The following is a 27725-nucleotide window of genomic DNA, read 5'->3' as shown; positions in this document are numbered from 1 at the left end:
ACTAAAGTCTACCCTCAACAAATACATGCGTTATGTGTTCTTAGGATGGTTTGAATTATGTCATGCCTCCAATTTCCCAACATGTCTTGGGTAGTGATGAAAGGGACCCATGTGAGTTAGTCACAGAGGCTGGGGATGGGGAACAGATTTTGAACAAACCAAGAAAGAGAAGCATTTGAGATGCTGGATTCATTAGATATTCCAATCATCAGTACTCTTCCTAAATCATTTGTCCTTCAATATTTGTTAACACTGGCTGTATTACTAAAAAGGAGTATCAGGAATAAGACATTTTCATTGACACACTGCTTGCTCAACGTTGATTTTTACCATCTGCTCTAGGAATATAGCATTTTTATATATTTAGAGACTTTATTTTCTGGTTTAATAGCCAAAAGCACATTTTGTTTAGTTGATGATACAAGATTGAGGTCAGCATGTCTCCTCAAAGCCTCTTCGTAAACAATAGGCCTATATTTAAAAAATCATCTGGTTTATGAAAAATCTAAATGAACTCTGGCCTTATTTTATAGTGCAACTCAAGGTACCATGCTATCCACTGTCATCTTGTGTAGTATCTGCTTACAGCATGAATGCAATTACAATTCCCGTACTAATTGCCTCTTAAGATAACAATTATGAGCCCCTCAATATTCATATTGTTTTAGTAACAAAGACAGTAGAAATTGAATTCCTGCAAGGCTACAATCTGGTATTCTAATCAAATGTGATGGTTGTATGATGATGAAGAATTGTGTTTGTCATCTTTTGAGATAGGTGATAGAATCCGCCATACAGGCAACACTGATAGAGACTTAATTGAACCCAGTGTCATTATTTTCACATCAATTCAGCCTCGGTTACTTCCAATAGGGAACCCATGTCGATCCGTCAATATTCCCAACCTTGGTAGAAAGCTGCCTGGCTGTGTTTTGCAGTTGAATTTGATATTGTTTCCTCCTTCCCATGCCCTAAAATAGGTTATCTCAGGGGGAAGATCATGGTGGAGCACAGAGGGACTATGTGTTAACAGAATGTAGGTAGATCTGTGATAAAATCTTCTCCCAATTGGTAACATGTAGAGAAATTTGATAAGAGCAGACATTTCTGACAAAAAAAAAGCCCAAGCTCGGCCAGTTGTGAGAAATGTGCAGTGATGAACATTTTACAAGGAAGCAATGTTCTGAAATGCAGTGGACGAGAACTACTTTTGTAGATGAAGTGTATTAAAATATTGTTTGATATACTGATGGCTGAGGTGTTTTGCATGTCTCTTGTGTGTCACCCATATTGATTCAGATAGAAGCATCTGGAAAATATCGCTTTTTTTCTGCATCTATCAGAGGAACTCTCTGAACAGTATCTTGTCTTCCGGCTTTAAATATGTGGAGTGTTCAGGCTTTCATGACATGGTGAGGTGTTTTGTCATAATAAAGCTGAAACTCTGGGTATCCTGAATGCTTGCAAGACTTCAGTAAATAATCCAATCTGGCAAACACTTTGAGGTAGATGTGGTGAAGCCCTGTAAGTTAAGAGTACGACTTGGCTTGGAATACTCTTTTGTTGCCGAAGCTGTGGACTGTTGGGAAGACAAGCAAGTTACAAGCTGCAGGCAGTCTATAATCTCCTTTAGACCAGTGGAGGACCTTACTACTGCCAGTGTTATTCTTCTCCCCTTCTGCCAGTGGGGAAAAGCTGCAACACCTTCAAGTTGGGAGAATATATTTATCACAGCTATAGTTTGCTCTAGATTGCATACTGCTATGTCAAATGTGCATCAATGTTCTCCTATTACAGCAATTTCTTCAATAGTATACAAATTCACAAATGAGACTCATGCATGAATTTTTCATCTGGGAAACCAGAGATTTATTGACACCACTGTGATGAAGTCACATGGGTCATCAAAATATCATTGGATTCCTTCTAGTAAGTGGAATTCCATGTTACATGGTGTGTAACACCTTGTTTGCAAGTTGTAATTGTGAATTGTCGTTTGTAATATCATTAGGTCACAATGTAGACTTTTCTTTTGCTTTGCGCTCTCCCTTAGCAGTTTAATAGCACTGTGACAGAGAATTGTAGAGAATGTGTATTGTAAGGTTGCTTTTTTTTGTATGTTGTCTTTGTTTTGTTTTATGAGAGCTAATAGGCAAGAATTGGTAGGATTTCTTATATTTTATTTTGTAGGCAGACATACCATATGATTTGCTGTGAGTCAGTTGTGTGAGAGTGTGCATGTGAGAACACCATTAACAACATCCCACAATCCCTGTGGCAGACGCTTACTTCTCAATAGTAGAAGCACACTGATAGCCGCACAGAGCCCTCTCCCCTTTCCCCTTCTCCTCATCTCCCTTGTCGGTCTGAAGAGAGGAACAAAGCTCAAGCAATGTTTTCTCTGCGCTTTGAGCAAAATCTCACTGCAGCTTGTTGTCACAAGACAAGTTCCTTGAGTCTGGCCAAAAGCTTGTTTGTGAAGAGAGAATGAATCACTGGGAGGCAGTGCTCTGTGATGGTTTTCAAACCTGCCAGGAATGTGACACACCAGCTTCAAGTCTCTCTTGTTCACCCAAGCTTTTTGTCACTTTTTTGTCATTTATCCTTGAAAACTTCTTAGGGAAACCCAAGAAGCATATCCCCCATATGTGACATAGGTTTAATCTCTATTTCAGTGCTAAATGCAGCATGAGTTTTCTCCAAAATATTATCTATCACTGCTTACTAGTGTATCAATATCCTGATAATTGTGTTGGTTTTGGTTCTGCTTACATGAGGCTTGTGGTAGAGACAGCATGCGGTCTTCTGATTATTCTCAAAATAGTCTTACAGCCAGTTATGACTTACCTTACTGAACACATGAGAATTCAATGCAACACCATACTCTTATCAACCTGTGTCACCTTCTCTCAAGAGTGTAGGCCCCCTTAAATGTTGATTGTATTAAAGCAGGCTATGATAAATGATGATAATGAAGATATTGCAATTCATTTTTTGAACTTGTAATTGACTTCCCTGTTGTTTCTTTTGTTAATGTTAATTCAGTATTCATATTGTAATACATCTTAAACTGTAAAGCACTTCAAAATGTTGCTGTGAAAGGCGTTGCATGTATTGTTGCACAGGACAAAGGACACAACTTGATAGCCCCACATTAGTGCACAGTGCAGAGGACAGAGCCGCAGCAACTGATCTTTGCATCTGCTCATGTATCTCTAACAACTGCGAGTCACGCAATGAATGATGATGTGTTGTTCATATTATTATGACTAGTATTATTTTTGTGCCCATGACTTAAAATACAAAGGTTCTTTTTTTTTCCAATGTTATATGACTGAATGCAAATGAATCCCTCTAAATATGACTTTCTTTCTTTTTTTTACAGGTGACTGCAACTGACTTGGACCAAGGGTCATCAGGTCAAGTGTCCTACTCCCTGGCCAGTGGACTTGCCCCACCACCATCCCAGTTTTCTATCGACTCCAAATCAGGGGAACTCTGTGCCATTAGTAGACTGGACAGGGACAGTGGACAGACAGAATACCAATTCCCTGTCAAGGCTACAGATGGTGGTGGACTCATGTCTTACGCTTTCATTGAAGTTCTTCTTGAAGACATCAATGATAATGTACCTGTATTTGCAACACTTGATTACAGAGGTAGGAGGACATTAGTATTCTGACATCAATTCTTACACTCACAATCATAGAAATAGAAACTTTCCAACATAAAGAATTGATATTCTCAATACTACAATGTAAAGGTAGGGAGATATCACCATCATACTCCATGTATTATATCACTTATACCAACAATGGACCAGAGAGATAGTATCTAACAAAAAGATAACTTCTTTGCTGCAGTGAGAAAAAAAAAATGTTAGATTTGTTCAAATTGTCGTCACTAGAATATTATTAACAAGATAGAAGGGGGTGCTGTCTATTGAAATAACACTTTTGTGATTATTGTTGCGTGAACATCAGATATTTTAGCATGAATATGAAGAACTCAAAAAAATTGAAGAACAAAAAGATTAACTTAGATGATAAACATAACATAAATCATTATGTTTACTCTTTTCCATAAATAGCATTTAAGTGTAAGCTGCAATTTCTTCGTACACTTTCTCTGAATAGCTAATACAAATACGCTGAGGTCACCACTGGTTGAAGAAAGGGCTAGGTGCATTGCATGCCAGTTTCATGCCAGCAGATATCAGTAGGGTGTGCTTGATTAAAATCAACATGTACACTGTCAGGAAGCCCTCTTTGAAGTCTGAAGCAATGGAAGCTGCACATTTTGTCCTTTTTTAAAAAGAAGGAACATATTCAATACTCCATGACATCAATATGATAGATCATTTATGTTTTATAGGTTAAGTGAAACTTATTAAAAATGTGTATATTAGTACAGTGATAAAATGGTTAGACTGGAACTTGACATCAATATTCAGAGTTCAAGAGGTCAGTGTAACAGACCAAAATCTTTGAAGTTTGAAGCAAAAGCTTAGAGGCATGGATTAGAAGTTAGAAGTCAATGAAAGTATGATAAAGACAAGTCATGAAGTTTAGATTCTTGTCCAATTTGGGATAGATATAGTGATCTATGAAATAGTTGCTTGGTTAAATGTCCCCCCCCCCCCAATAAAAGAAAAAATCACTAAATTTGATACAGCTAACCCTATAAAGCCCAAGGAGGGCACATTTTCCCCCCTACTTTATTTTTCATATGCTATAAGAACTGTGACAGAACAGTGCATGTCTACAAAACATGAGTGTATGGCCAAATTCTAAGCAACATATTTAGTAAGACAGAAGAAATATTTCACGGACTATATTCAAACAGGTATAAACAATGGCAGCAGGTAATTAAGATGATCTGACTTCGACATGTCTTCAGCCATGGGATCAAAGATCAGGGTCAAAATCTAGGCTCATCTTATGTCAATGGGAGAACTTTGAAATCTCAGACTATATGCATGGATAAATGGTAACAGAAAACAATTTCATGCTAAGATTTAAAGCTCCTGTGAGGTCAAGGTGAAATATGTGGCAGGGATTTACTTGGAAAGAGAAAAAAAAAACCTAACACAAGGAGATAGACCAGTAACTTAGATCAAAAAGATTAAATGAAAAGCAGCAGATAATGGGCATACCAATTGGTATGTCATGGTCTCTGATTAATGCTCTTGTTGGATATGTATTAGCCTTTTGTCAAGGCCCTCTTGCTGTATGACAGCTATAATGGGTGAGCGAAGTGATCCCAGCCGACTGCGACGGCGCGAGGTCCTTTTGAGATCTGCTTCACACAGTATTATTTGTGACATATGAACCCTACTGAATAGTCATATTCATGGATTCTGGTTGACCAATGGAATGGCACGCTCCCCAAATCCCCCGTCTTGGTGTTGTCCTGCCTGTTTGCGTGCATCATTAGGGACTTTTCGATTTCACGTCCTGGATGTTGACGACGAGATAATGATGTCAATTAAAGGAACTGCCCATGCTCCAGGTTCTCCAGCATGTCCAATGCCAGAATCAAGAATGCGTCTTCCAAGGATTTCATGTTCTCCAAGATTCAGAATGGGAATGACATCATTGCTTGGCACACCAATTGCCAGCCAGCGGGAGGGGCCGGGGCTGTGACATCTTAACAGTACGTTGTGAATGGTTTGCACTGAAAATCAAAATGGATGATAATACCGTGGACATATCGAGTGGGCTGCAGCAATTTGGAATCGCTCTTGTACATAACAACGTCTTTGTCCACACAATCAAAAAGTCCTTACCGACTACCAGTGGAAGTCTGTGGCGTGCATTCGCCATATGCAAATCAGGCTCAGGTAGACAGACATGTAGATTGGTTGATTGTTGGTCCCCAATTCGGGGAGCAAGGGTAATTCACAGGATTAACATAAGGATGCGAATTAAATCTCAAAAGGCCCTCGCACTGTTCAACTGAGCTGAGCTCGCTTTGCTCGCCCCCATCGCTCACCACCATACAGCGATAGGGCCTTGGCAAAAGGCCAGGTATGTTTAAGTTGTACATTAAGTAAACCTTTCCCAACTGCATAATTTTAGTCATGGAGTTTTTAAGATGTCTCAGTACACATGTTCTTTTTTCTGTTGTGTTATTTCAGGTCATATAGATCATGATGCTCCCCAGGGAACAGAGGTGAAGATGGTGACAGCTCAAGATTCTGATGCTGGTGACTTTGGACAAGTCTTTTACTCAATCCTCCCTTCAACAAGTGATGGAACATTTGCCATAGATGAGACTACTGGTGAGAGCATAGCTCTTGGTTGCAAAGTTTTTTTTTTTCCTTAATGGGAATTAGTTCTCTGTAGGTCCCACCTGTAAACTATTTACTAAAAAAATGCTGGTTTAAAAAGGGAATTATTGTTATTATTTGTTTAGTTTACCTAACAACATAGAATCATGGTTATTTGAGTATGGCTTCTAAATAATTGACTCTTCAACTAGATCAACTTTCCAAGTAAAACTGATGGCTGAGTTCTGAGCTGTAGTGGACACTCCAATTAATGAGAGGAAATTTTTACTGAAATACTGTTGTAGATATTTCAGTCTATGTGGGTCAGAATTATTCAAAGTTTTATTGATTCAATGTTCTCTTCTTTTCAAAATACAGGATGGATCACCCTTGTGGGACCACTTGATTGGACACAGCAAGATCTGTACAGCTTTGAAGTGACCGCCACCGATGGGGGAGGACAGCCAGCCACCAATAATGCCCTTGTCACTATTACAGTGGCAGGACCGGACATATCACCCCCATTGTTTGAAAAATCATCCTATTCCTTCTCTGTACGGGAAAATGTTGCACAGGCAGTGGTTGGAAGAGTCCGTGCCCAAAATTCTCCTCCAAGTGAGTTATACCTCAGAGATTTGCTCTACCGGTATTTACGCAAAGAAATTCCTACACACGTGTATGTGGGGTTCCGTGTTAAAGGAATCAACACAGTTTAAGTAATGGAAATGTATTATTCCTGTTAAATTGCTGTATTGGAAGGCTTCTGTGCCATGATAATGTTTGAATATCTTAAAGAATTATGTACATGTTGACTATATCTGCAATCTTGTCATTTATAATGATTATTGTACTCTTTTACAAACAATTAAGAAAAGCAGAATTATCATTAGGTTTGTCACATTTATCACTGGTGTATGTATACTTTATGTCATGCATATTGTGTGTTCAAACATGTAAGAACACCATCATTAACTGAGTTGCATTCTTGATGTCCTTACAAATTGCAATTTATCTTGTTATCTTTCAGGTAATGCCTTCCCAATCACATACACGATAACAGCAGGAGATCCTAATGATTACTTCACTATAAACATGACAAGTGGAGAGATTATGACAAGAGGCACTGGACCTGACCATGAGAAACAGCCCTACATCCTGATGACAATTCAAGCTGCTAGTGGGATGCCTGCAACATATGATGATGTGCAAGTCAATATCACCATTCTTGATCTTAACGACAACATTCCTCAATTCATCAGCACATCCACTGTCACTAGCATCCCTGAAAATACGGCTGTGGGTGATTCAGTCTATGTTGTCTCTGCCACTGACCGTGACAGTGGTGATAATGGTTTGGTGAGGTATCGACTGACGTCAAATCCCAACAATGTCTTCACAATATCTGAGACAACAGGAGAAATCACATTGGCAAAGGAAGTCAGTTACAATGATCAGAGTCGCTATGAAATTGTTATCCAAGCTTATGACATGGGGTCTCCTTCGTTGACAGATAACCTCACCCTCTTGATATTAATACAAGATGTCAATGACAACGGACCCATATTTACCCAGGCTTTCTCTCATGTCTTTGTGGTGGAAAATGAACCCATCAGCACCCGGGTGATTCAAGTCACTGCCACAGACAATGATCGTGGTGCGAATGCCCTTATCACATACTCTCTCGTTCCAAGCGTCGACTCGTCCTTCTTTGCAATCTTCCCCCAAAGTGGCTGGCTCTACACCAGGCAGGTCCTTGACCGTGAGCTGCAGTCCAATTTTGTGGTTGAGGTAGTGGCATCTGACAGTGGTAGCCCTCCTCAGAACTCCACGGCCACTGTCCAGGTGACGGTAGAGGACTTCAATGACAATACGCCTCAATTCTTCCAACATAGCTACCACTTCCACATCAATGAAAATGTTCCGATTGGCACAGAGGTAGGCCAAGTAGAAGCTGTGGACCCAGACGAAGGCCTGAATGGACAGGTGGTCTACTCCTTGTCTTCTACTGGGGACTTTACTATTGACTCATCAGGTAAGAAGCATCATTGACACGGTCTTTGCTTTCTTTGTATTAGAATTGTTGTGGACAGTACTTGGCATAAACAAGTGAAAAATATTACAAAGAATGAAATTTCCAGTAACCTTGAGGTGCAGCTGAAGAACCGCCTTACTAGGTATATGATTATATTTTGTATTTATGACAAGATGTCCATATCATGATTTTAACACAATTCAAAGTATGCTCCTTGGAGTAGTGAGTTGTATGTACTGTGATTGAGATGCACCTTGTACTCTGATGGATCACAAGGGTTTAATATATACATGACGCTCAATCATTTTGCTCACGTGTTACCATGTGGTATGCGTAAACTAAGTGCTGATATATTCTGTTTACTCACTCTAGGTACCATCAGCACAATCAAGGAGCTTGATCGCGAGTTGGCTTACAGCTACAAGATATCAGTGGAGGCTGTAGACCGTGGAAACCCAACTCTTTCCTCAGCTGCCATTGTCTACATTAATGTGAATGATCTGAATGACAATGCACCAATGTTTTCCCAAGATGGAACGTACATAGCCTCAGTCCAGGAGGAGCAGGAAGTGGGGACCTTTGTAGCTTGGATCATTGCCACCGACACTGACAGTGGGGTGCTGGGAAATGTTTCATACACACTGGTTGAAAGTATGTCGCTTTCTTCTTTGTGCATTTCAGGGCACTGTTTCATGAAAGTTGTCAGTAACAGTCAATGACCAGAGCTTCTCAGCCAATCAAAACCAAGAATTTTACTGAAATTGTCAGAAAGCAACTACTTGTCGGGGCTGTCAACTTTCCTGAAGTGGTGCCCTGAATGACCCAAATGACATATTCTGTCAAATGTTACAGCATGGCATTGATTGAACACTGATGCCCGAATTCACAAAGGTGGTACAATTGAAACCATGGTTTAAACCATGGACAATTTGTATGGAGCGCCAAGTGTCGCATGGCCTATTTCGTTACAAAATCAGTCATTTCGTCGACGAATGACTGATTTAATGAAATAGGCCATGCAACACTTGGCGCTCCATACAAGTTGTCCATGGTTTAAACTGTGATTTCAATTGTACCACCTTCATGAATTTTGGCCTATATGTCATGTTTGACAAGATGAAACCTAATTACTAGGGGCTGTCATTAAGCATCTAGTAGTCATAGCATGGAGAATGTGTTTAAACCCTACAAAGACTGGGCTTTTTAGAAGGTTCAAAAGACTGATGAAAGGCAGTGAGGGCTCCCTGAGATCTTGACTGTTGCTGGCCAATTGCCACTAAACTTTGCATACACATAACATTATGCCTGACATGCTGTGCAAGAATGTATATTCAAATTTATATACTTAATGATATTCTAATCATAGCTTATTCTGCAAATACATTGATTTTTGTACTTCTTTTTTTGTTGTTGCATTTTTCATATTTCTCCACGTAATATAACTTTGAACCCATTTCCATGGAAAGCGTTGGGTGATATCAAGAACTGGTGTAATGATTGTAGGGGTTAGGGTTCCGTGGCCTTTGATATATAATTTGGTCATATGACTTAGAATGGAAATAGCATGATGAAATGGTTTGTTTAGCATTGAGTAATTTTTACAGTTGATGATATGTAGGGAAATGTAACCAAGAAAACATATTTCTATGTATCTTATTGTTTTGGGTGCATAAGCAAAAGTCTGTTAAAATTTTCAGGAATTGACTGCCTAACAAGAAAGACATGAGTTAAAAATGAAATTCACTCCCATTAGTATTATTTTATGGGTTTTTTCTTTGTGTTGTTGATTTTTTTTTATATATCTAACAATTTATCTGACTTATTTACATCATAATATGTCACAAGTTTGGGAAACAGAACCTTTGTGCAGTTTTTGCAAGCAATATATTGAACCTCTTGTTCTTTAGATGAAAAAGATCTTAATCAAGCATTTTTTTTTTTTCTCTTTGTCACAGGTTCCGCAAAGTTTATGATCGACTCCTCAGGCATGATTAGTACTGCAGCTGTGTTAGACAGAGAGCAGCAAGACTTCTACACCCTGACAGTCCTGGCCCAGGATGGAGGGACCCCTCCTCAGGAGGCAAGCGCCACTGTCAGGGTCAGAGTACTGGATGTTAATGACAATATGCCTGTAGCCAACAATACAGCCTATGTCTTCACTTGTGACGAAAACATCACACCACCAACTGTGATTGGAAGAGTGTCTGCTATAGATAGAGACGCTGGCGACAATGGCAAGATCTACTACTTCATCACAGAGGGTAATGACATGGACGTATGGGACGTCAATCACACTACAGGTGATATCTTCAATGTACGAGTTGTGGACTATGAGGTGGCTGCACACTATCAGTTAACAATCATGGCTCAAGACAACAGCATCCCTCAGACACATTCCATCACGATGACTGTTAACATCAACGTTCTGGATGAAAATGACAATTCTCCAGACTTTGTCCAGGACCTGATCTTCCTCACCCTGCAGGAGAACACTGGTATTAATCATGTTTTGTGGACTGTGTCTGCTACTGATGAGGACTCAGGTGTCAATGGATTGATTCGATACAGCATCCTCACACAGCAAGACTTTTTTGGCATAGATGAGTACACAGGCACACTTCGTACCATCCAGAATGTTGATCATGAAGTCAACCACACATTCTTCCTAGTTGTCCAGGCAAAGGACCAGGCGCTCATCCCATCTGAGCGCAGAGCTGCCACAACTACTGTAGAGATTCTCATTTATGACAGCAATGATAACAGTCCTGTCTTTGTGTCATCGAACGAGGTGTACGTCATGGAGGATGAACCAGTTGGCTTCAATGTCATTCACATTATAGCAGTGGATGAAGACAGTGAGGAGAATGGCAGGGTTGGATATCAGATTATGTCTGGAAACGAAGACGGGAAGTTCAGTCTTGATTCTGTAACTGGTAAGTGTGCATTTAGGGTTGCTAGAAATGCATCCAAGACATAATGAAACAAGCATTTTAATCAATCACTATTTTGTCTAGACATTTCTGATCAAGTTCTAATGAAGCCAACACAAGAAAACAAGAGATATGGCGGAGTTTTGTTTCCATAGAGTAGGAGCATGATGGACTGAATTTGCACTGGAAAACTGTCCTGACAATACACACATAAACAGTGTACAAGATTTTGATACATGTACTTAGTTTTGAGATCTTCTTTTTCCTAACCAGGTTTGCTGACCATAGCTCACTCTCTAGACCATGAGCACAAGCGATCATACTCTCTGGTCATCCAAGCAAGTGACCATGGCACCACACCACGCACTGCTTCTCAGACCCTGACTGTCATAGTCTCAGATGTCAATGACCTCCCACCACGCTTCGAGCAGTCTACTTATATCATGAATGTTACCGAGAATCAAATAGCTGGGACGTATGTTGGTCAGGTTGTTGCTACTGATGGAGATGATGGTAAATTCAAATCACTTATTATTTTCATTGATTTCAAGTCATCTATTTCACACCATTTCTTACACTGTTTCCTGGAGTGGCACTTTGTTATGTACTTATTCTGTGTAATCAAGTTCGGCGCTTCATTCATAACAACTATTTTGCTATTAGAAGCAATAATCTCCCTCAGTGAATAGCCATTCAGAAATTATTTTGTTGAGATTGCTGATATCATTTGTGTGTGATGTCATTGATATGTAATGTGATTTTTGTTTCCATTTTAGGAATAAATGGTGAGCTAACATATGAGATCCCACAGGAGATAGCTGATGGAAAGTTCACCATTGATGAAATGACTGGGGTGATAGTTACCCAGGGACCACTGGACAGAGAGACCCAGGATTCCTATGTAGTCACTGGTGAGCAAACAGATGCATTCATAGTGTTTACAATGGCAATATCTAATATTCATATGTCAGATATATTACCAGAAGCATGACCCCATCAGAGATACCTCTTGACTTTCAGAAATCAATTGACTTGTTGTTTCCAAAAGTGAAATATCTTAGTATATCATGATGGTAAGAGCTATGCTCTTAAAGTAGACGTGGCTTTGATGAGAGTATCCGACTAATTTCACCTGTTATTTATTGCCTCACAGTCTTAATATACCGGTAGTTGTGATCAAATATGTTGTCTTTCAATGTGATGTGAAGAATGTGTACATAGTTTCTGCTTGGTATTGTAATTTTTACCTGATGTTATTGTTGAGTTACACCTCATTAAGAGACGATTAGTCTGATGTAATCATCATGAACATTTTTTTTTCTCTCTCTCGTCATTGACAGTATACGTCATGGATGGAGCTTTCCCAACACGTTATGACATGGCTACCGTTCTAGTCTTTGTGATGGATGTAAATGACAACAATCCAACCTTTGCTACCCAGTCTTTTGAGATCAGCCTTCCTGAAAACCAACCTCCAGGCATTATTCATAACATGGTTGCTGTGGACAATGATGAGGGTCTCAATGGTGACCTTATCTACTCTATTGCTGGTGAGACTTTCAGCAGCTAAACTGGTCCTAAGCGGTTTGAGCTGTGAGGAGTGGAGATTATATGTAATGACATGTAATTTGATCTCATACAAAATACAAAGTTCTATCATGATGTAAAGTTATCATTTGTGTTACATGTAACATATTATATAATTCAATTAAGTCATAAATAGAAGCTTAGACTCCAAAACCTGATAAGCATTGCATTTTATTGGTATTTGGTAAGGAATACCTTGATGAAAGTTCTACCAATGTCTATTTGTGAAATATCAGAGTATGTACCTCAAACTTGCAATGAGGGTGTTAGTTCCACTGATCTGTCACCATTATCATCATGGCTGATGTACCATCATGGCTGATATCTGTGTTAATGGTTTGACACAGGTGGAAACACAGGGGATGCCTTTTCCATTGATCCCGTGAGTGGAGATCTGTCCACTGCAAAGCCTCTTGACCGGGAGGTAGAGTCCATGTACACACTCATCATCTCTGCCACAGATCAGGGGCTTTCACCACGTAGTGGAGCTACATCTGTACAGATTCATGTCACAGACCTCAATGATAAGGACCCTGTGTTTGAGTCTGCATCATATTACCAGAGCATTGCAGAAAGCCTGCCAGTCAACAGCTCAGTACTGACAGTCAGTGCAACGGATGATGATGAAGGACTCAATGGAGAGGTGTTCTACACTCTAGATAACACCACTATTGGACTGTTTAGTATCAACCCAGACACAGGAGAGATCACATCCACAGGGTAGGAATCTACGTTTCTTGAAATAGCAAATCCGTAACAAGACCAGAACTTCCACTTACCTGAACTTATGGTTATTTATTGTTTCATAATACATCAATGAGTACAGTGGACTCCCATTATAATGAAGTTCTCGGTACCGGCAATTTTCTTTCCTAATATCAAAATTTCATTATAACTAAACAAATAAACATTAAAAAACATAGAAAGAAAGAAATGACGAGCAACATGAATGTAAGACACTTGATAGCTTATTTTACATTCATGAATTATTACAGGATTTGAATCAATGACGATGATGAAAGATCTTTTCTGGTTATTATGACAACAATCTCAATTTAACAACTTCTCATCCACATGAACATTACCTGCATTACTCATCTGCTTCAACCACCTAATGCCAGACTATCTGAATCTTTCCACAGGAGATTTGACTATGAGAAGGAGACCCACTACACCTTCCAGGTTACAGCTACCGATTACGGTATGTTTGGACCCCGCAGTGAGCGAGTGCAGGTCAGAATTGATATCAGTGACGTCAATGACAATGCACCTGTGTTTGAGACAATCCCTGTCAGAGCCAATGTAAGCCAGGATTCATCCCCCAACACTCTGGTTGCAGCTGTCCAGGCAGAGGACAAAGACAGTGGCACCAATGGAGAAGTCACATACAGGTATCTCTCAAACTATGACAAGAATTTCACTTCCATCTATGAAAATTTGTTTATTGAATGACAACATCTCAATCTTCACAGGATGGCAAGCTAAGTGTAAGATTCTATGACATTATACAACATCTAAAAAGAATGTAGCATTCTGATTGGTCGATTGCTCACCATGTGACATGCAGTTAAAAATTCCATTGCATGCTGTTGCTGTCAGCCGCCCTGCAATTTTGTTTGAGCAAAAATGGATAGGGCATTTAACTCGAAGTTTTTGTTCCACTGCATGGCTCTGATGTCACTTTCAACAAACATTTGCTACGTGCACTCAACAATTACAAATGTCCATTTTGTCACTTATTCTGTAAACAGCTTCAATCAATCGGTTTCGCGTGGTGTATGTACACATACGACTACACTGACCGAGACTGCTACTCATTTACCTTTCCCAAAAAATGGTTGCCTTTTCTGTGCTTAATTCAAGAATCTGTGTGGACCACATCTGTTGATGTCCGAGATGTTGTATTAAACAAATAGTGTACGGTCTTTACTCACGCAATGGGACAAAATTTCACACTCGTGACCATTCACTATCTGTATATTGCCATGGGGACTCTGTATTAGTTTAAAAGGTAAAATACTCTTTCAAACTTTTCTAGTGTGAATATTGAGTTGCTTTAAGACAAGCACAAAGCAACAGAACTATTTCACTTCTTATGTCATTCTGTCAATCAGACTTGCTCAGCAGTCCTCAGCATTTGCCATTGATGCCACCAATGGGGTCATTACTACCAAGAATCTTGTGGCAGGTGTCACATTCTACCGTCTGGAGGTGGTGGCTGAAGATGGGGGTTCACCTTCACTCAGCAGCACTGGTATGTGACTTTATAAGGGTGAAACATGGTGCTGTAATTCAGTGCTGTGATTCTAATTGAAGTACATTTTGTAGTGAGTGTGTGTGTGTTCTGCAGAAGGAACTGTACATAGATGGATTTCTTATTCCAGGGGAGAATCTCTGATGATTTTACTCCAATACATATTCTACGATTTAATGATGAGATGATTCTAGCACAAAAAGATCTTAAAGGGATTGTATAGTTTTGGTTTAGACCTAATTTCAGGTTTCTAACATTTTTTGGTGAGATAATGAGAAACCTCTTATAAAATATGAAAGAGCATTTAATTCTACGAGGAATTCAGCGTTTATTTGATGAAAATTGGTTTTGAAATGGCTGAGATATCCAAAATAGAATAATTCTAATAAAGTGTGGGACCCACACTTTATCACGATCGCTTTGTTTTACTTTGTTTTTGGATGTTTCAGTCATTCCAAACCCGATTTTCATCAAATAAATTTTGAATTCCTCTTAAAATGGTATGCTCTGAATTATATCATAAGTGTTTTCTTGGTATCTTGCAAAAATTTAAAAGCCAAATTTTCATCTCCACCAATACTGTACTATCCCTTTAATGGTAAGGAAATCAGTAAACTACATATATTATTCTAATGAGCCTTTTAGGATTTTGTGACTTCTGTTATGGCCATTTTGTGGGAAAGAAGTATAGTCTACCTCTACCAAGGAGGTTACAATTTTACCGGCATTGTTTGTTTGTGTGTTTGCAAAATAACTCAAAAAGTAGTGAACAGATGTGGATTAGATTTACAGGAAAAGTTGATAAGGATGCAAGGAACAGATGATGGCAGAATTTGGGACTCTTTATCTTCCCTCAAGATCCTTATGGCCTTCTCCCTAAGGGATGACAAAAATGCTCCAATTCTTCCCACAATGCTAAACAATGTCCAAACGGTGTAAACCAGAATGTGATTTCTTTGTCTTGCAGGCATCGTGGAGGTATGGGTTGGCTCATCCACATCTGGTGGCCTTCAGTTCTCACAGCCTGAGTACATTGTGGCATTGTCAGAGGCAGAAGGGAATGGGATGACAGTCCTATCTCTCCAGGCACGACTCTCTGATGGCTCAGCATCAAGTAGCATCACATACAGCCTAGTCAGCGGCAATGAGAAACAAGCTTTCTCTATCCAGGTTTCTTCAGGTCAGCTAAATTACTCTCATGTTTATTCTTTATCTTAGGCTGCGTTCACATAGAAGTATTCGGTATTCGGTATTCAGTACTCGGTATTCGCTATTCGAGCACCGAATACACCATCACCCGCACCGTCAACTCACCATCCCATGCAGTGAGGATTTCTTCCTCCTACATCCCAGCAAATCTTATTAACAATTTCTAAACTGCATCAGAATGTCAGTCTACATGCATATTTTTGCTAAAGGGCAAATCCAGACCAAAAGTGTCATTATTTCATAAACGAGAGACGGTATATGCTGCAAGAAAATCAAACAAGTTCGATTCCCACTTTGCTATACTTTTCGCAGCTATTCGGTACTTTCGAATAGTGCCCTCCTATGTGAACCGGTGTGAGGAAATCCTATCGTTCGATTCAAGCTATTCGCGTGCCCTCGAAAAATGAGCCCGAATACCCGAATAGTATACTTCTATGTGAACGCAGCCTTACAGACATTGACACTCTACCTGGACTTCTGTGGTTGTAATGTTAACATATGAATGGCTTGTTATTCCCAGTTTACAGCATACTTTGTCATGTGAAGATGATTGCATAACAGCAGAAAATCTATTAAAAAATGTTGATTCCTTTTAAAATCAAATTGTGTGCATTGTAATGGACTGTGACAGGTATGGCAGAATTATTTGCTGGTGTTTGCATTGAAAAGGAGTATGTTGATTGTTCTCTGTTCCACAGTCAATGCCCTACTCATGGTGGCAGACACTAGCCAGCTGGACTACGAAACAGAGCCAGAACTGCGCCTTGTTGTGGAAGCCAGCCTGTCCCCTGAGGGTGCTAGCCCCCAGTATGGCTACACCACTGTCCTCGTCGAGCTGCAGGATGCCAATGACAATGCGCCTCAGTTTGCCCAGGACCGCTACAACAGTCTAGTCTGGGAGGGCCCCAATGCTAACTTCTATGTCATTCAGGTGAAACCCTTAAGTCATAACATCAGCATTTTGTTATTGTTGTTGTTGCCAATGTCACTATGATAATAAATACATGCTAACTTACAAGACTGGTAAGACTTCTATCAACGTTATGCTTAGTTCTTGATTTGAATGAAATTAGAATTCTTCTTGGCATATAGGCTGACTGAATAATGATTTCAACTTAAGGAACACTCTTCGGTATGTTAAATGTCTTGCAAGAGTTTACACTCTCCAGTGCAGTCACTGCTCAAGGCTTTAATTGGCTAAAATTGATTTTATCATTAATCATAGAATTTAATTAAAAAAAACAAAATAAAATATGCTATCGACGGTGATCCAATTTGGCATACTGTAAAAGTGGATATTTTTGCGCGAGTTATTTTTCACGCTTGGCCGGGTAAGAAGAGTTTCGTGATTTTTCATTCCGCGAAATCAAGACATCATGCACAGGAACATATGGCAGGCAAATGAATTCGCGTGCTCTTATTTTTGCGCTAGTTTCTGGTTGCGCGAAATGCACGAAAATTTCAACACTGCGAAAATTTCCACTTTTACAGTACTGTGCTGTTTTTTTGTTTGTTTGTTTGTATGTTTGTTTTTTTGTTTTTTTGCAAGACCCAACTATCCAATGTTTGCTGCTGCTTTTTCCAGGTGTCAGCTACTGATGCAGATGAGGGAACAAATGGAGCCATCTATTATGAGATCAGCAGTGGTAACACCAACAACGCGTTCGACATTGACCAGTCAACAGGCATCCTGACTACAGCCACAAGTCTGGATTATGAGATTCAAGACTCATATCGGCTGACAATCATTGCCAAAGATGGAGGAACACCCCAGCTTACTGGCACCTCAATGCTGCGTATTAGTATCAAGGATGTTAATGACAACCAACCAGTGTTTGGGACTATGGAGCCTATTAGTGTCAGTGAAGGTAAGTTCTCTATGTTATAAGGCTGCTAGTATTAGGCAAGAAGCAAATCTTCTGACTTATGTCTATAATACCATGTAAATGTAAATCTATTTCACTTTATCTTGGGGTTTTTTTTTCATTAAATTGAGTTTAGTGTCTGGGTGATGAAAGACATACTAATTTCAGCTCAATGCAGCAGAGTGACTTCATGAGCCATCATAATTTGTGTGTGTGTGTGTGTGCCTAATTGAAAGCTGTTGTTTTAAGTGTTTTAGCATGATTCAAGCTTTTGTAGCTGTCATCTATTTCTAGTATGTTTTCACTTTTATAAAACAGGTTTATTGCATCTGTTGCATGATTGATTTGAATGGCGTCAGTTTAAGGAATAATTACTCCTGGATGTACATTTTTGTTTAGGTCGTACTGTGGGGACCTTGGTTACTACGGTGACTGCCAGTGATGCAGATACAGATCCCAACATCCAGTATAGGTTTGCCAGTGGAGGAAACCCTGGGGGCAAGTTTGCCATTGCCCCATTTAGTGGAGAGATCACATTGGCTAAGAGTTTGGACCGTGAAGAGCAGGAATCTTACATCCTTGGGCTGGAGGCTACTGATGGTCAACATGTGGCTACAACATCACTGGAGATCATTGTCTTGGATGAGAATGACAACGAGCCTGTCTTCCATCAGGAATCATATCAGGTGGGCAAAATATGAGATTGGATTGAGTGTGGCATGTTACATAATTGTCATTTCAATCACAGAGTGGTGTCGTTTAAGTCTCAGAATCGTGCTGCAGGCGTAACATGTATCTTCCTCTATCACCTTGTACTATGAAACTGGAAAAATATGGTGTTCATTTCAATGCATCTCCTTTTGAATGTCTGTGATCAATGGCTGCATTACTAACTTTTGGGGTATGATTTCTTTGGCTCCTGCAGGTGACCCTTCCTGAGCTGACACAAGCTAATGTTCCTGTCATTACTGTAAATGCTTCGGATAGTGACAGTGGCCAGAATGCCCAGCTGACCTATGTTATTGTAGATCCCACAGAGGCTTTCTACATCAGTCCTGAATCAGGTAAGTTTGCCAGTTTTGGTATCATGTTCATTAATATGTCATAGAGTCTCAGGTTATCATGACTGTCTGAGAAATATTGTGACTGTATGAGTTTAAGTGCTGGTATGGCTTTGTTGTATCAGAGTTTCTGCACGAGTTTGATGTAAGCATGTTCACCATTTTTAGAATCACATGCTCTTAAAGTCTTTAAAAAGTATATAGGATTAGTTTGGGAGGAGAATGTGAACATCCTGAAGTAATGGAATGATTTTCTGACTTCGCTTCATATGTCTTGCAAAATGTGAGAGGGTATTTCTTTGTTCTTGAATGGCACATTTGTAGAGGCTGTAATGGTTCATTTGATATTTCACTATTATGCCTTCACTACAGTCTAAAGTAAAACATATATGGAATGATACCAAGACATCACTGAGTACTGAGAAATATTGTGTTGATTTTCTACTTATATATGCAGGTACAATCTACACAAACCAGACCATTGTGTTCAACATGGGTGAGACCACCATCCAGCTGTATGTCAAGGCCCAAGATCATGGAAATCCTGTATTGTCTCAACTCACCACTGTCCGAATTGAGATAACTGATGTTAACAACAACTCCCCTCAATTTGAGGAAGACATCTATAGTGGCCATGTTCCTGAAAATGCTGCTTTGGGAGAAAATGTTGTAACCGTCACAGCAAATGACATCGATCTTTCGCCAGAGAATAGTAATATTGACTACAGTATTATCAGTGGAAATGAGGAGGGTATGTTCCAGATCCACTCCAAGACTGGGGCCATCACTGTACTGCGCAGTTTGGATCGTGAAGAAACGGGTTCCTACAGCCTCATTGTTCTGGCAGTTGACAGTGGTGATCCTCAGCATAATGCTACAGCAGAGGTTGTAATCAGCATTGATGATGTCAATGACCAGAAGCCTGTGTTTGATCATGTGCACTACTTTGGATCAATTGCAGAGAATGCAACTGCAAACACTGAAGTATTGAGGGTTGGTGCCTCAGACAGGGATGTTGGACAAAATGGTGATATTGTGTACAGCATCACGTCAGGTTCAAACACAGATCTCTTTAGAATCCACCCAGATACAGGCATTGTCACTGTCAAAGGAAGCCTTGATAGGGAAGAATATGATGTAGTAGAATTCACTGTGAAGGCCAGTGACAAAGGCACCCCATCTCTAGCATCCCTGGTTTCAGTAACTATCAATATTACGGACTTCAATGAGTTCCCCCCATACTTCACAGTCCTGTTCTATTCCAAGCTGGTCAAAGAAAATTCACCAATAGGGACATATGTCTTTACTGTTACTGCTCTGGATAAAGATGCTGGTGAATATGGTCAAATCTTTTATTCTATTACCAACAAAAGTCACCCAAGCTCCAATGGTGTAGATTACTTCACCATTGACCGATCCACTGGAGCAGTCTATACTACAGCAGTTTTTGATTATGAGACCACCAACAGCTATAGATTCTTTGTTCAAGCTCAGGATTTGGGTGGACTCAGCAACTCTGTCCAGACTGAAGTCAACATTACTGGTGAAGATGAGTTCAGCCCTCAGTTCTTGGACCAGGAATACAAGTTTGAAGTCAATGAAAGTGCAGCCGTCAATACTGCCATCGGTCAAGTCACAGCAACAGACAGAGATGGTGGTGAGGATGGCGTTGTCATTTACAGTTTGGTCCATCAATATTTCTACATAGAACCTCAGTCAGGTATTGTGAAGGTCTCCAAACAATTACCAGCAAATTCTCGCAAGAGGAGAAATGTTGACCTTACATCAGAGGAGCGTTCTAAGCGAGAAACAGACAGTGCTGTTATCTATGCCCTATTAATTAGTGCAAGTTCTGGCAAATCTGGTTCTCGCTCTGCTCACACATCAGCTGCAGTGACGGTGATAAATTCTGGTCCAGGAACTGGTTCCTTTACACAGATGCCACAGACACTGGTCATTACAGTCAGTGTTGTCATAGCAGTTGTGGTTGTCCTCTTCCTTCTCATCATAATCTTTGTATGGCGATACCGCAGAGAACGTCAGAAAAAACAAGCTCAAGCTGACAAGCGTAGTGTTGCTGGGTCAATGTCCCCACGCTCATATGACATGACCCTTGACCCAGTGGACCCAGTGGAGATGGGTGATCAAGGAATGGTGAATCCTGGTATGAATTCTTCTGGTCATTACCCTCACAGCCAGCTGTATGTAATACCTGGTGCAGGGGGGACTATGGCACGTACCAATGTGTCAGAACCGTCCAACTCTGCTTCCAGTGGTCGGGGATCAACAACCATGGAAGATGAAGAAATCAGACGAATCAATGAGGGTGGACTTGGAGCACCAAAGAGCAATGTCAGGGAGAAAGTGATCGACTCGGGCATAGCCCATGACCATGAGGATGGAAGTGTGTCTGATATTAATTCCCCACGCGAGAAGCATCTGAACTATTTGAATTCCACCAGCGTAGAAAGCATGCATGTGTTTGGAGAGGAAGGAGGAGGGGAGGCCGGAGGGGGCCTTGACATCGGTCACCTCATCAGTGCCAGGCTGGATGAGGTGGATGCTGAAGAAGACAATGCAGTCATGGATGGCACCAGAGTCTTTGGATTCACTGAAGATGGCCATCCATCCATGGCAGGCTCACTAAGCTCTATTGTGAACAGTGATGAAGAATTATCAGGTAGCTATAATTGGGACTACTTATTAGACTGGGGTCCCCAGTTTCAGCCACTAGCGCATGTTTTTGCAGAAATTGCCAAGCTGAAGGATGACACTGTGGCCAAGAGACAGACCACAGACTCGCGACTACAGCAGAAGAAGAGCCTGCAAGCAAATGTAAAGACATACCCACCTCCATTACTGACAAACACTCCACAGGGCCCTATCAAGCCCGTAGCACACAGAGTGCTGAACAATACCTCCATAATGAATCATCCACATCACTTGCCAAGGTCACCGGTGGTCCAGGAGAGTGCATTCGTACCTGCTGTTGTCTCACCAGACCTCTCCCCTTCACTCTCACCCCTTGCGCCAGGATCTCCATCCTTATCACCCCTGGTGACATCCACAGGAGTTAGCTCCCAGAGCAGTAGAGTAGCATCAGGTAATACCACTCCTCAAAGATTGCACTACAATGGAGGAGGCATTGTCTTCTCTCACCCCACAGCAAATGAAGAAGAGATCCAAATATAAAGTTCAGAACATTCCATTGTGTAATGAACCTATGCATTACAACTCTGTATATTTTGCTTTTGAAGGTGTACTTGAAATATGTGTATACGTCAATTTGATGTGTCAGTATGTACTGTAGTAAGGAATATAGATACTAATATCTTCCATTACTGACAAATATAAACTGACGTCACAGTAAGTGTTGGTACTGTCTGACTACATAATTCGTTGCACTGCTAGCATTGTGTTGGTGCTAATGATGTAGTTAGCCAAGGAAAGTGTCAATCTTCAATTAAACAAGCTTTAAACGTTTTGTGTGTAGGAAAAGCAAAACTCTGCCAGCAGTATTCACCTTTTGTCCAACCAAACCTTGCAAACACATGTGCCTTGTACTTGATCCGTGACATGACTTACTGGTACCAGCCTGATGTAATCCTCGACCTGAGATATTTTAAGCTGTTTCCTACATGACTCGTAAAAACACAACTGACACACAAGTTTCTCACATATGATGCTTGAAAGATGATCATGGATTACCATGGACAAAATGTATGCTAGATGTGAAAGGTAGGAGGGGATGGCAAGTGGACAGAACAGCTGACTTGAGCTTCTAGATTTGACATGTTTACATGAAGTGCAGGTCACATGTGTTTTGTCTCTAATCAGATGATAAAGCAACACCTTGCACATGTACTTATTCAGATTATTTACCAGTACTTGGCATATTTGCTTTTTCTATTCCATACCATGCCAAATGACTTAATGTAAATTTATAGTATTAATTACTGTACCAACGCTGTGTAAATGTTGGGTAGAGTTTATTGGCTGTACATTATATTTGGAATTGATGGAAGAGCATAAATACAGTAAAAGTAAAATATCATTTGTTTTGGTTTGTTAGGGTTTTTCTTTTGGGGAGGGGGAGGGGATGGGTCATTTGTGAAATGTCACCACATTTGGCAAGGAAATTACATTAAGTTACATTATATTTATTCCAAAGAATTAGTTGTATTAGTTGGTATTTCCATACATGATGCAAGTGAGATATTCATTGACCACATTTTTCTCCTATTAATAGACCAAGTGGTCTATCACTGAGATATTTTCAGCTGTAATGTTTTATGTCATGTTATGCATGGTAAACAACTTGAGACAAAGCCAGAGAAATGGTGAATCTAACTTTGCAGACAATAGATTGTCCATAAGGGTAATCCTCTGATTTACTTTATGTCACTCAAATACAATTTGTTAAACATCTCAGTTGTAGTGTTGAATAATGGAAAGCAGTATAGTGATTGCACCTTAGTATTTTAAAGGGAAATTCCATCCTGATATGTTGCTTTGTGTGAAAACAGACAAATCAGAGAAGTAGATCTGTGAAAGATGGGGGGGGGGGGGAGAATCAGACATACAAAATAATGACCTGTTTAGAGTTTTGAAATTAAGACAAATGGGTAACTCTGTGTGATGTAGGTGTTCAGCAGCTCGATATTTTTTTATACACACAATCTCACTAATTCTCATTTTTAAAATATATATTGATAAGTAAATATTTTGGTGCAGACAGAACTTAATCACTGAGAAGGACATGCAGAAATGTATTACTCTTATTATATACTAAGAATAGGTCTGTTCTTTTTTCGGCTAAAATATGAAAATTGCTGACTTTTTGTGTACAATCCAAATGGAGAGCTGCTCAGCACTACATCACACAAAGTTGCCAATTTTTCTTACTCTCTAAACTTTATCAATTCAGAGAACTTTTTTTGTGTGTCCAATTTATTCCCCAAATTTTCACTAATTTATTTATGATATTTTCTGTTTTTTTACAAAGCAACATGATATTAGGATGGTGTGTCCCTTTAATATTAGATGGATTTTGACTGCTTTTAAATGCACAGTGAGTAAACATTGGGGCCCTGTCGAGATTTCCCCCAAATATTCGCACAAATTTGTTAGAACATGTTATTGTGTTAAAAGCCTGAATCATATGTTTTGTGATTGTACAGTGGATGCGGGATGAATTACTTTTTTGTACTTATATTGTATTGTACTTAAATTCTGTCACATATGGTTGATTGAGTAGATATTAATTGAATACCAGTACAATCACTTCAATTCTATGGTCAAGTTAGCTTTATGTGTACAGTTATGACTTATACAGGGAACTTATATCATCTGCCATTAAGGGAAATAATTTTTTTTGATGTCATTTAGGACTGAAATATTTTCTCAATGGATCACACCACTGCATTAGAAATAGTACACATACAGTGTAATGTATGTAAGCCTTGGTGGATTTACTAGGTTCAGTACTCCTTGACATGTAAACACCTTCAAAAAAAAGAAATATTTCCCCTAAAATGCATCACAGCTGTTGTAAAACACTTCAGACCAGAAGGAATCACACAAATTGACCAACAATCAAAGTCAACACTATTTATTATGTTGGTACCTCGCTTTTCACCAAGTGTTTTGTGCAAAGAATAGACAAGACTTTAATGATTACAAAAAGAGATGGTATGACATTATTGTAGAAATCAGTCATTAGTGTCTGCTGATGTCCCTTAGTCTTCAGAAGTTCATAGGCATGTAAACTTGTCACAAGGATATCATTCTAGATGTACTTGGCAATGACACCAGGAAGAAAATATTTTTTTAAGTTACTTCTTATTGACATTTTTATTAAAAATTATGTGGGCTCTGATCATAGCTTGTTGGAAAGCTTTTTAAGTTCTTTGAAAATTATATATATTTGTGGTATAATCGTGAGTGCCACATGAGAACTGGTTATGACATCAGTATAAATATGATCACCATGGTCCTATCATTCATTTGATAAGTAAAAAGTGTTATAGAATAGTTGTTAGAAATTTTAGTCACATTTTATTCACATTTAGTACACTTTGATTCAAGGTAGACAGCAAAACCACAAAAGCATTTTTAACCGTCCATGACAGGTGCACAAAATTCCATTTGAATTCCTAAAATCTTTAAGTATTCTGATGAGGAAGCAGCTTGTTTAGAAGTTGCCACTGTTATTTTTCCACAAGTGTGAGTAGTCAGCTTGTTCCAACTGCTTTTATGATGTACTGCCATGTTAGTGGACATGTATGATTATGGTGATGTCTGGTCTTGTTTGTTATTAAATGAACACAGGGAGCAGACATATATTGTAGCTATATGTATGGAAGTCTTACAGACATTTTGATTTAGTTGGTGCCAATACGTTTTTATACTGTACAGCAAGTAATTTATTTGATTCGTTGTATAGTTTACATCCAATGTATCTGTTGACTATGTGGAGTAGGCTAGTTATAGTTGACTTGAATGTGGTGAAATCTTGGCATTAGCTTTGTTGTTTCTTCTTAAATGAAAAGGCAATATATTAATGTGTGTATAGTGCTTGTACTTATGTCAGACAGGAGCTTTTGTTATACATGTATGTTCACACATGTAGTCTACGTTAGTCCATGTATGTGGTTCTCAATGAGGTTATTGATTTTAGTACTACTTGTTTCTGGCCACCAAACAGTAGAAAATTTAATGTATGTATGTGATTTGCACAAAATATTTGTCTCTTTGTCTGTGGAGAATAGGTAAAAGCCTATTTTCTATCAGCTTTTAATGTGTGCTTTTTATGTCCTGATTTGTGTGGTGTCATTTGTCCACACAGCTGATTTCACCATGTATTCTCTGAGTGCCAGGAGATTAGTATCGTCCAGCACACATCTAAAGCAAGCTCACAGTGTATCTGAGCTGAAATAAGGAACAAAACAGTATTATGATTGCTGAAGCTATAACATAGTTAATGCTCCTATCAGCGTCTTCCACATTAGCTCCTTTCCTCTTCTTATCTCATCAGCTCCCTGGAGTTTTCTCTCTCTCTTTTCTTTTGTTTTGTTTTGTTTGTGTTTTTTCCTGATAGAAATGAAGTCTGGAGGAGAAATCATAACACATTTTAAGGTTTAATGTGGGTCATGATATTTTCTGAAGTATTCTTATCCATAAATGTTTGCAGCAACTTCAAACATTGAATGTCCAGTGTTCATGTAGGGCAACAGTATCAGACCAATTTTCGCAGTGATAGTGACTAATACAGGCGACTCTCATTATAACGAAGTCCTCGGGACTGGCAGTTGTTGTTGTTTATTTTTTTAATATCAAAATTTCATTAAAGCCGAACAGAAAAGCATATAAAGATATGCAGATTGATGAGAATATTGAGATATTAATTTGTACTTTGTTGTAACAAGAATTTATAACAGGAGTGCACTGTACAAGCAATTCTGTGAGGTTTGTCAACAAACTGGTTCAGCTCTCTTGTGCATATAAATTTGTTTATACACCTGTATCGCTTTCTAGCTACTAGAAGGATGATATTAACAAGTCTGATATACATGAGATGTTCTGCCGCATTAACTTTCAGTGTAAGATCCTGTATTCAATTATATTTGATGAGATTCATTTGGTACAAATAAATTGTTTTCATCTCCTTTCATACACAACATTTTATTAGCAGTAATATTAATTAATGTAGATGTATTCATTTTGTACATTCAAAAGTGTCATTTTAAATGTCACAGGCCTAACAAAAACTTTGAATGTACATCTACAATCCCAGAAATATTGCAAGTTTCATATTGCTGTCTATTGACAAATTATGTTTCTTTCAGTTTGTAAAAATACTATGAATGTTATTAATTTGTCTTCTCTGAAGCCAAATAAAAGAAATTTATACTTTCAAATGAAATGCCTATTGTGTATTGTGAATCAAGCTTTGTAAAGCATTTATTGAACACATTAAACTAATATTGATAAATGCTGTACAGTCAACCTCACCTAAGCAGAATCTTAAGGGACAAGAGAAAATTTTGAGACATAAATTTTGACTTACACAATAGAATTAACACATGTGTATATCTATCTGAGGTAAAATTTTATTTAACTTATTGAATTTTTTGGACTTATGTTAGGCAGACTTGGGCAAAGTTGACTATAACTCTGTTATGGCTGCACAGAATTCATTAAATCTCAGTCCCCACAGTCCCATTTTGTTATTGGACAAATTAAGTATGATAGAGGACATTAAAATCTGAATATTGACTTACACTAATTAGTGCAATGTAATTTAAAATGCAATGCAGTGCAGTATACAATACAGCAGACCGACATACAAAGTGGGAATAGTGTAGTGATACTAGAGGTACTTGTCTCATGCAGCTGACTAGGTAACAGGTAATACATGTAAGTGTATGCAGGATAAGCATTCATAAGCTTCAACTTCGAAATCATCAAGTAGATACACCCCATTGCTTCTGCACTAAGCCTTTGTTTTAGGAATT

General features: G+C 39.1%; 1 protein-coding gene across 1 annotated transcript; it reads left to right on the top strand.

Annotated features, from left to right (window-relative positions):
• Positions 1 to 81: 81 nt before the first annotated feature.
• LOC139733884 (protein dachsous-like) lies at positions 82 to 23266 on the top strand. Its single transcript, XM_071644684.1, has 19 exons — positions 82 to 111; positions 3386 to 3659; positions 6140 to 6283; positions 6650 to 6886; positions 7299 to 8303; positions 8676 to 8954; positions 10259 to 11236; positions 11507 to 11746; positions 12010 to 12144; positions 12574 to 12783; positions 13168 to 13540; positions 13963 to 14211; positions 14935 to 15074; positions 16042 to 16254; positions 16982 to 17214; positions 17869 to 18151; positions 18548 to 18834; positions 19074 to 19212; positions 19667 to 23266. The coding sequence occupies exons 1-19, from the start codon at positions 82 to 84 to the stop codon at positions 22399 to 22401; spliced, it is 8184 nt and encodes a 2727-aa protein (XP_071500785.1). The 3' UTR covers positions 22402 to 23266.
• The last annotated feature ends 4459 nt before the right edge of the window (positions 23267 to 27725 follow it).

The sequence above is a fragment of the Diadema antillarum genome, unplaced genomic scaffold, assembly GCF_040938485.1.
Source record: "Diadema antillarum isolate AM-2024a unplaced genomic scaffold, OU_Dant_1.0 seq00000501_RagTag, whole genome shotgun sequence".
Lineage (NCBI taxonomy): Eukaryota > Metazoa > Echinodermata > Echinoidea > Diadematoida > Diadematidae > Diadema > Diadema antillarum.
Note: the sequence above shows the minus strand (reverse complement) of the source record. Positions and strands in the feature narration are given on the sequence as shown.

What these genes read in the sequence shown, in the direction of transcription:
- LOC139733884 (XM_071644684.1), top strand. Translation starts at nt 82, where the DNA reads ATGTCTTGGGTAGTGATGAAAGGGACCCAT. An exon ending in TGCTACTGATGGAGATGATG is followed by an intron (nt 11,747 to 12,009) that starts GTAAATTCAAAT and finishes TTTCCATTTTAG; the next exon opens with GAATAAATGGTGAGCTAACA. An exon ending in GGAGAGATCACATCCACAGG is followed by an intron (nt 13,541 to 13,962) that starts GTAGGAATCTAC and finishes ATCTTTCCACAG; the next exon opens with GAGATTTGACTATGAGAAGG.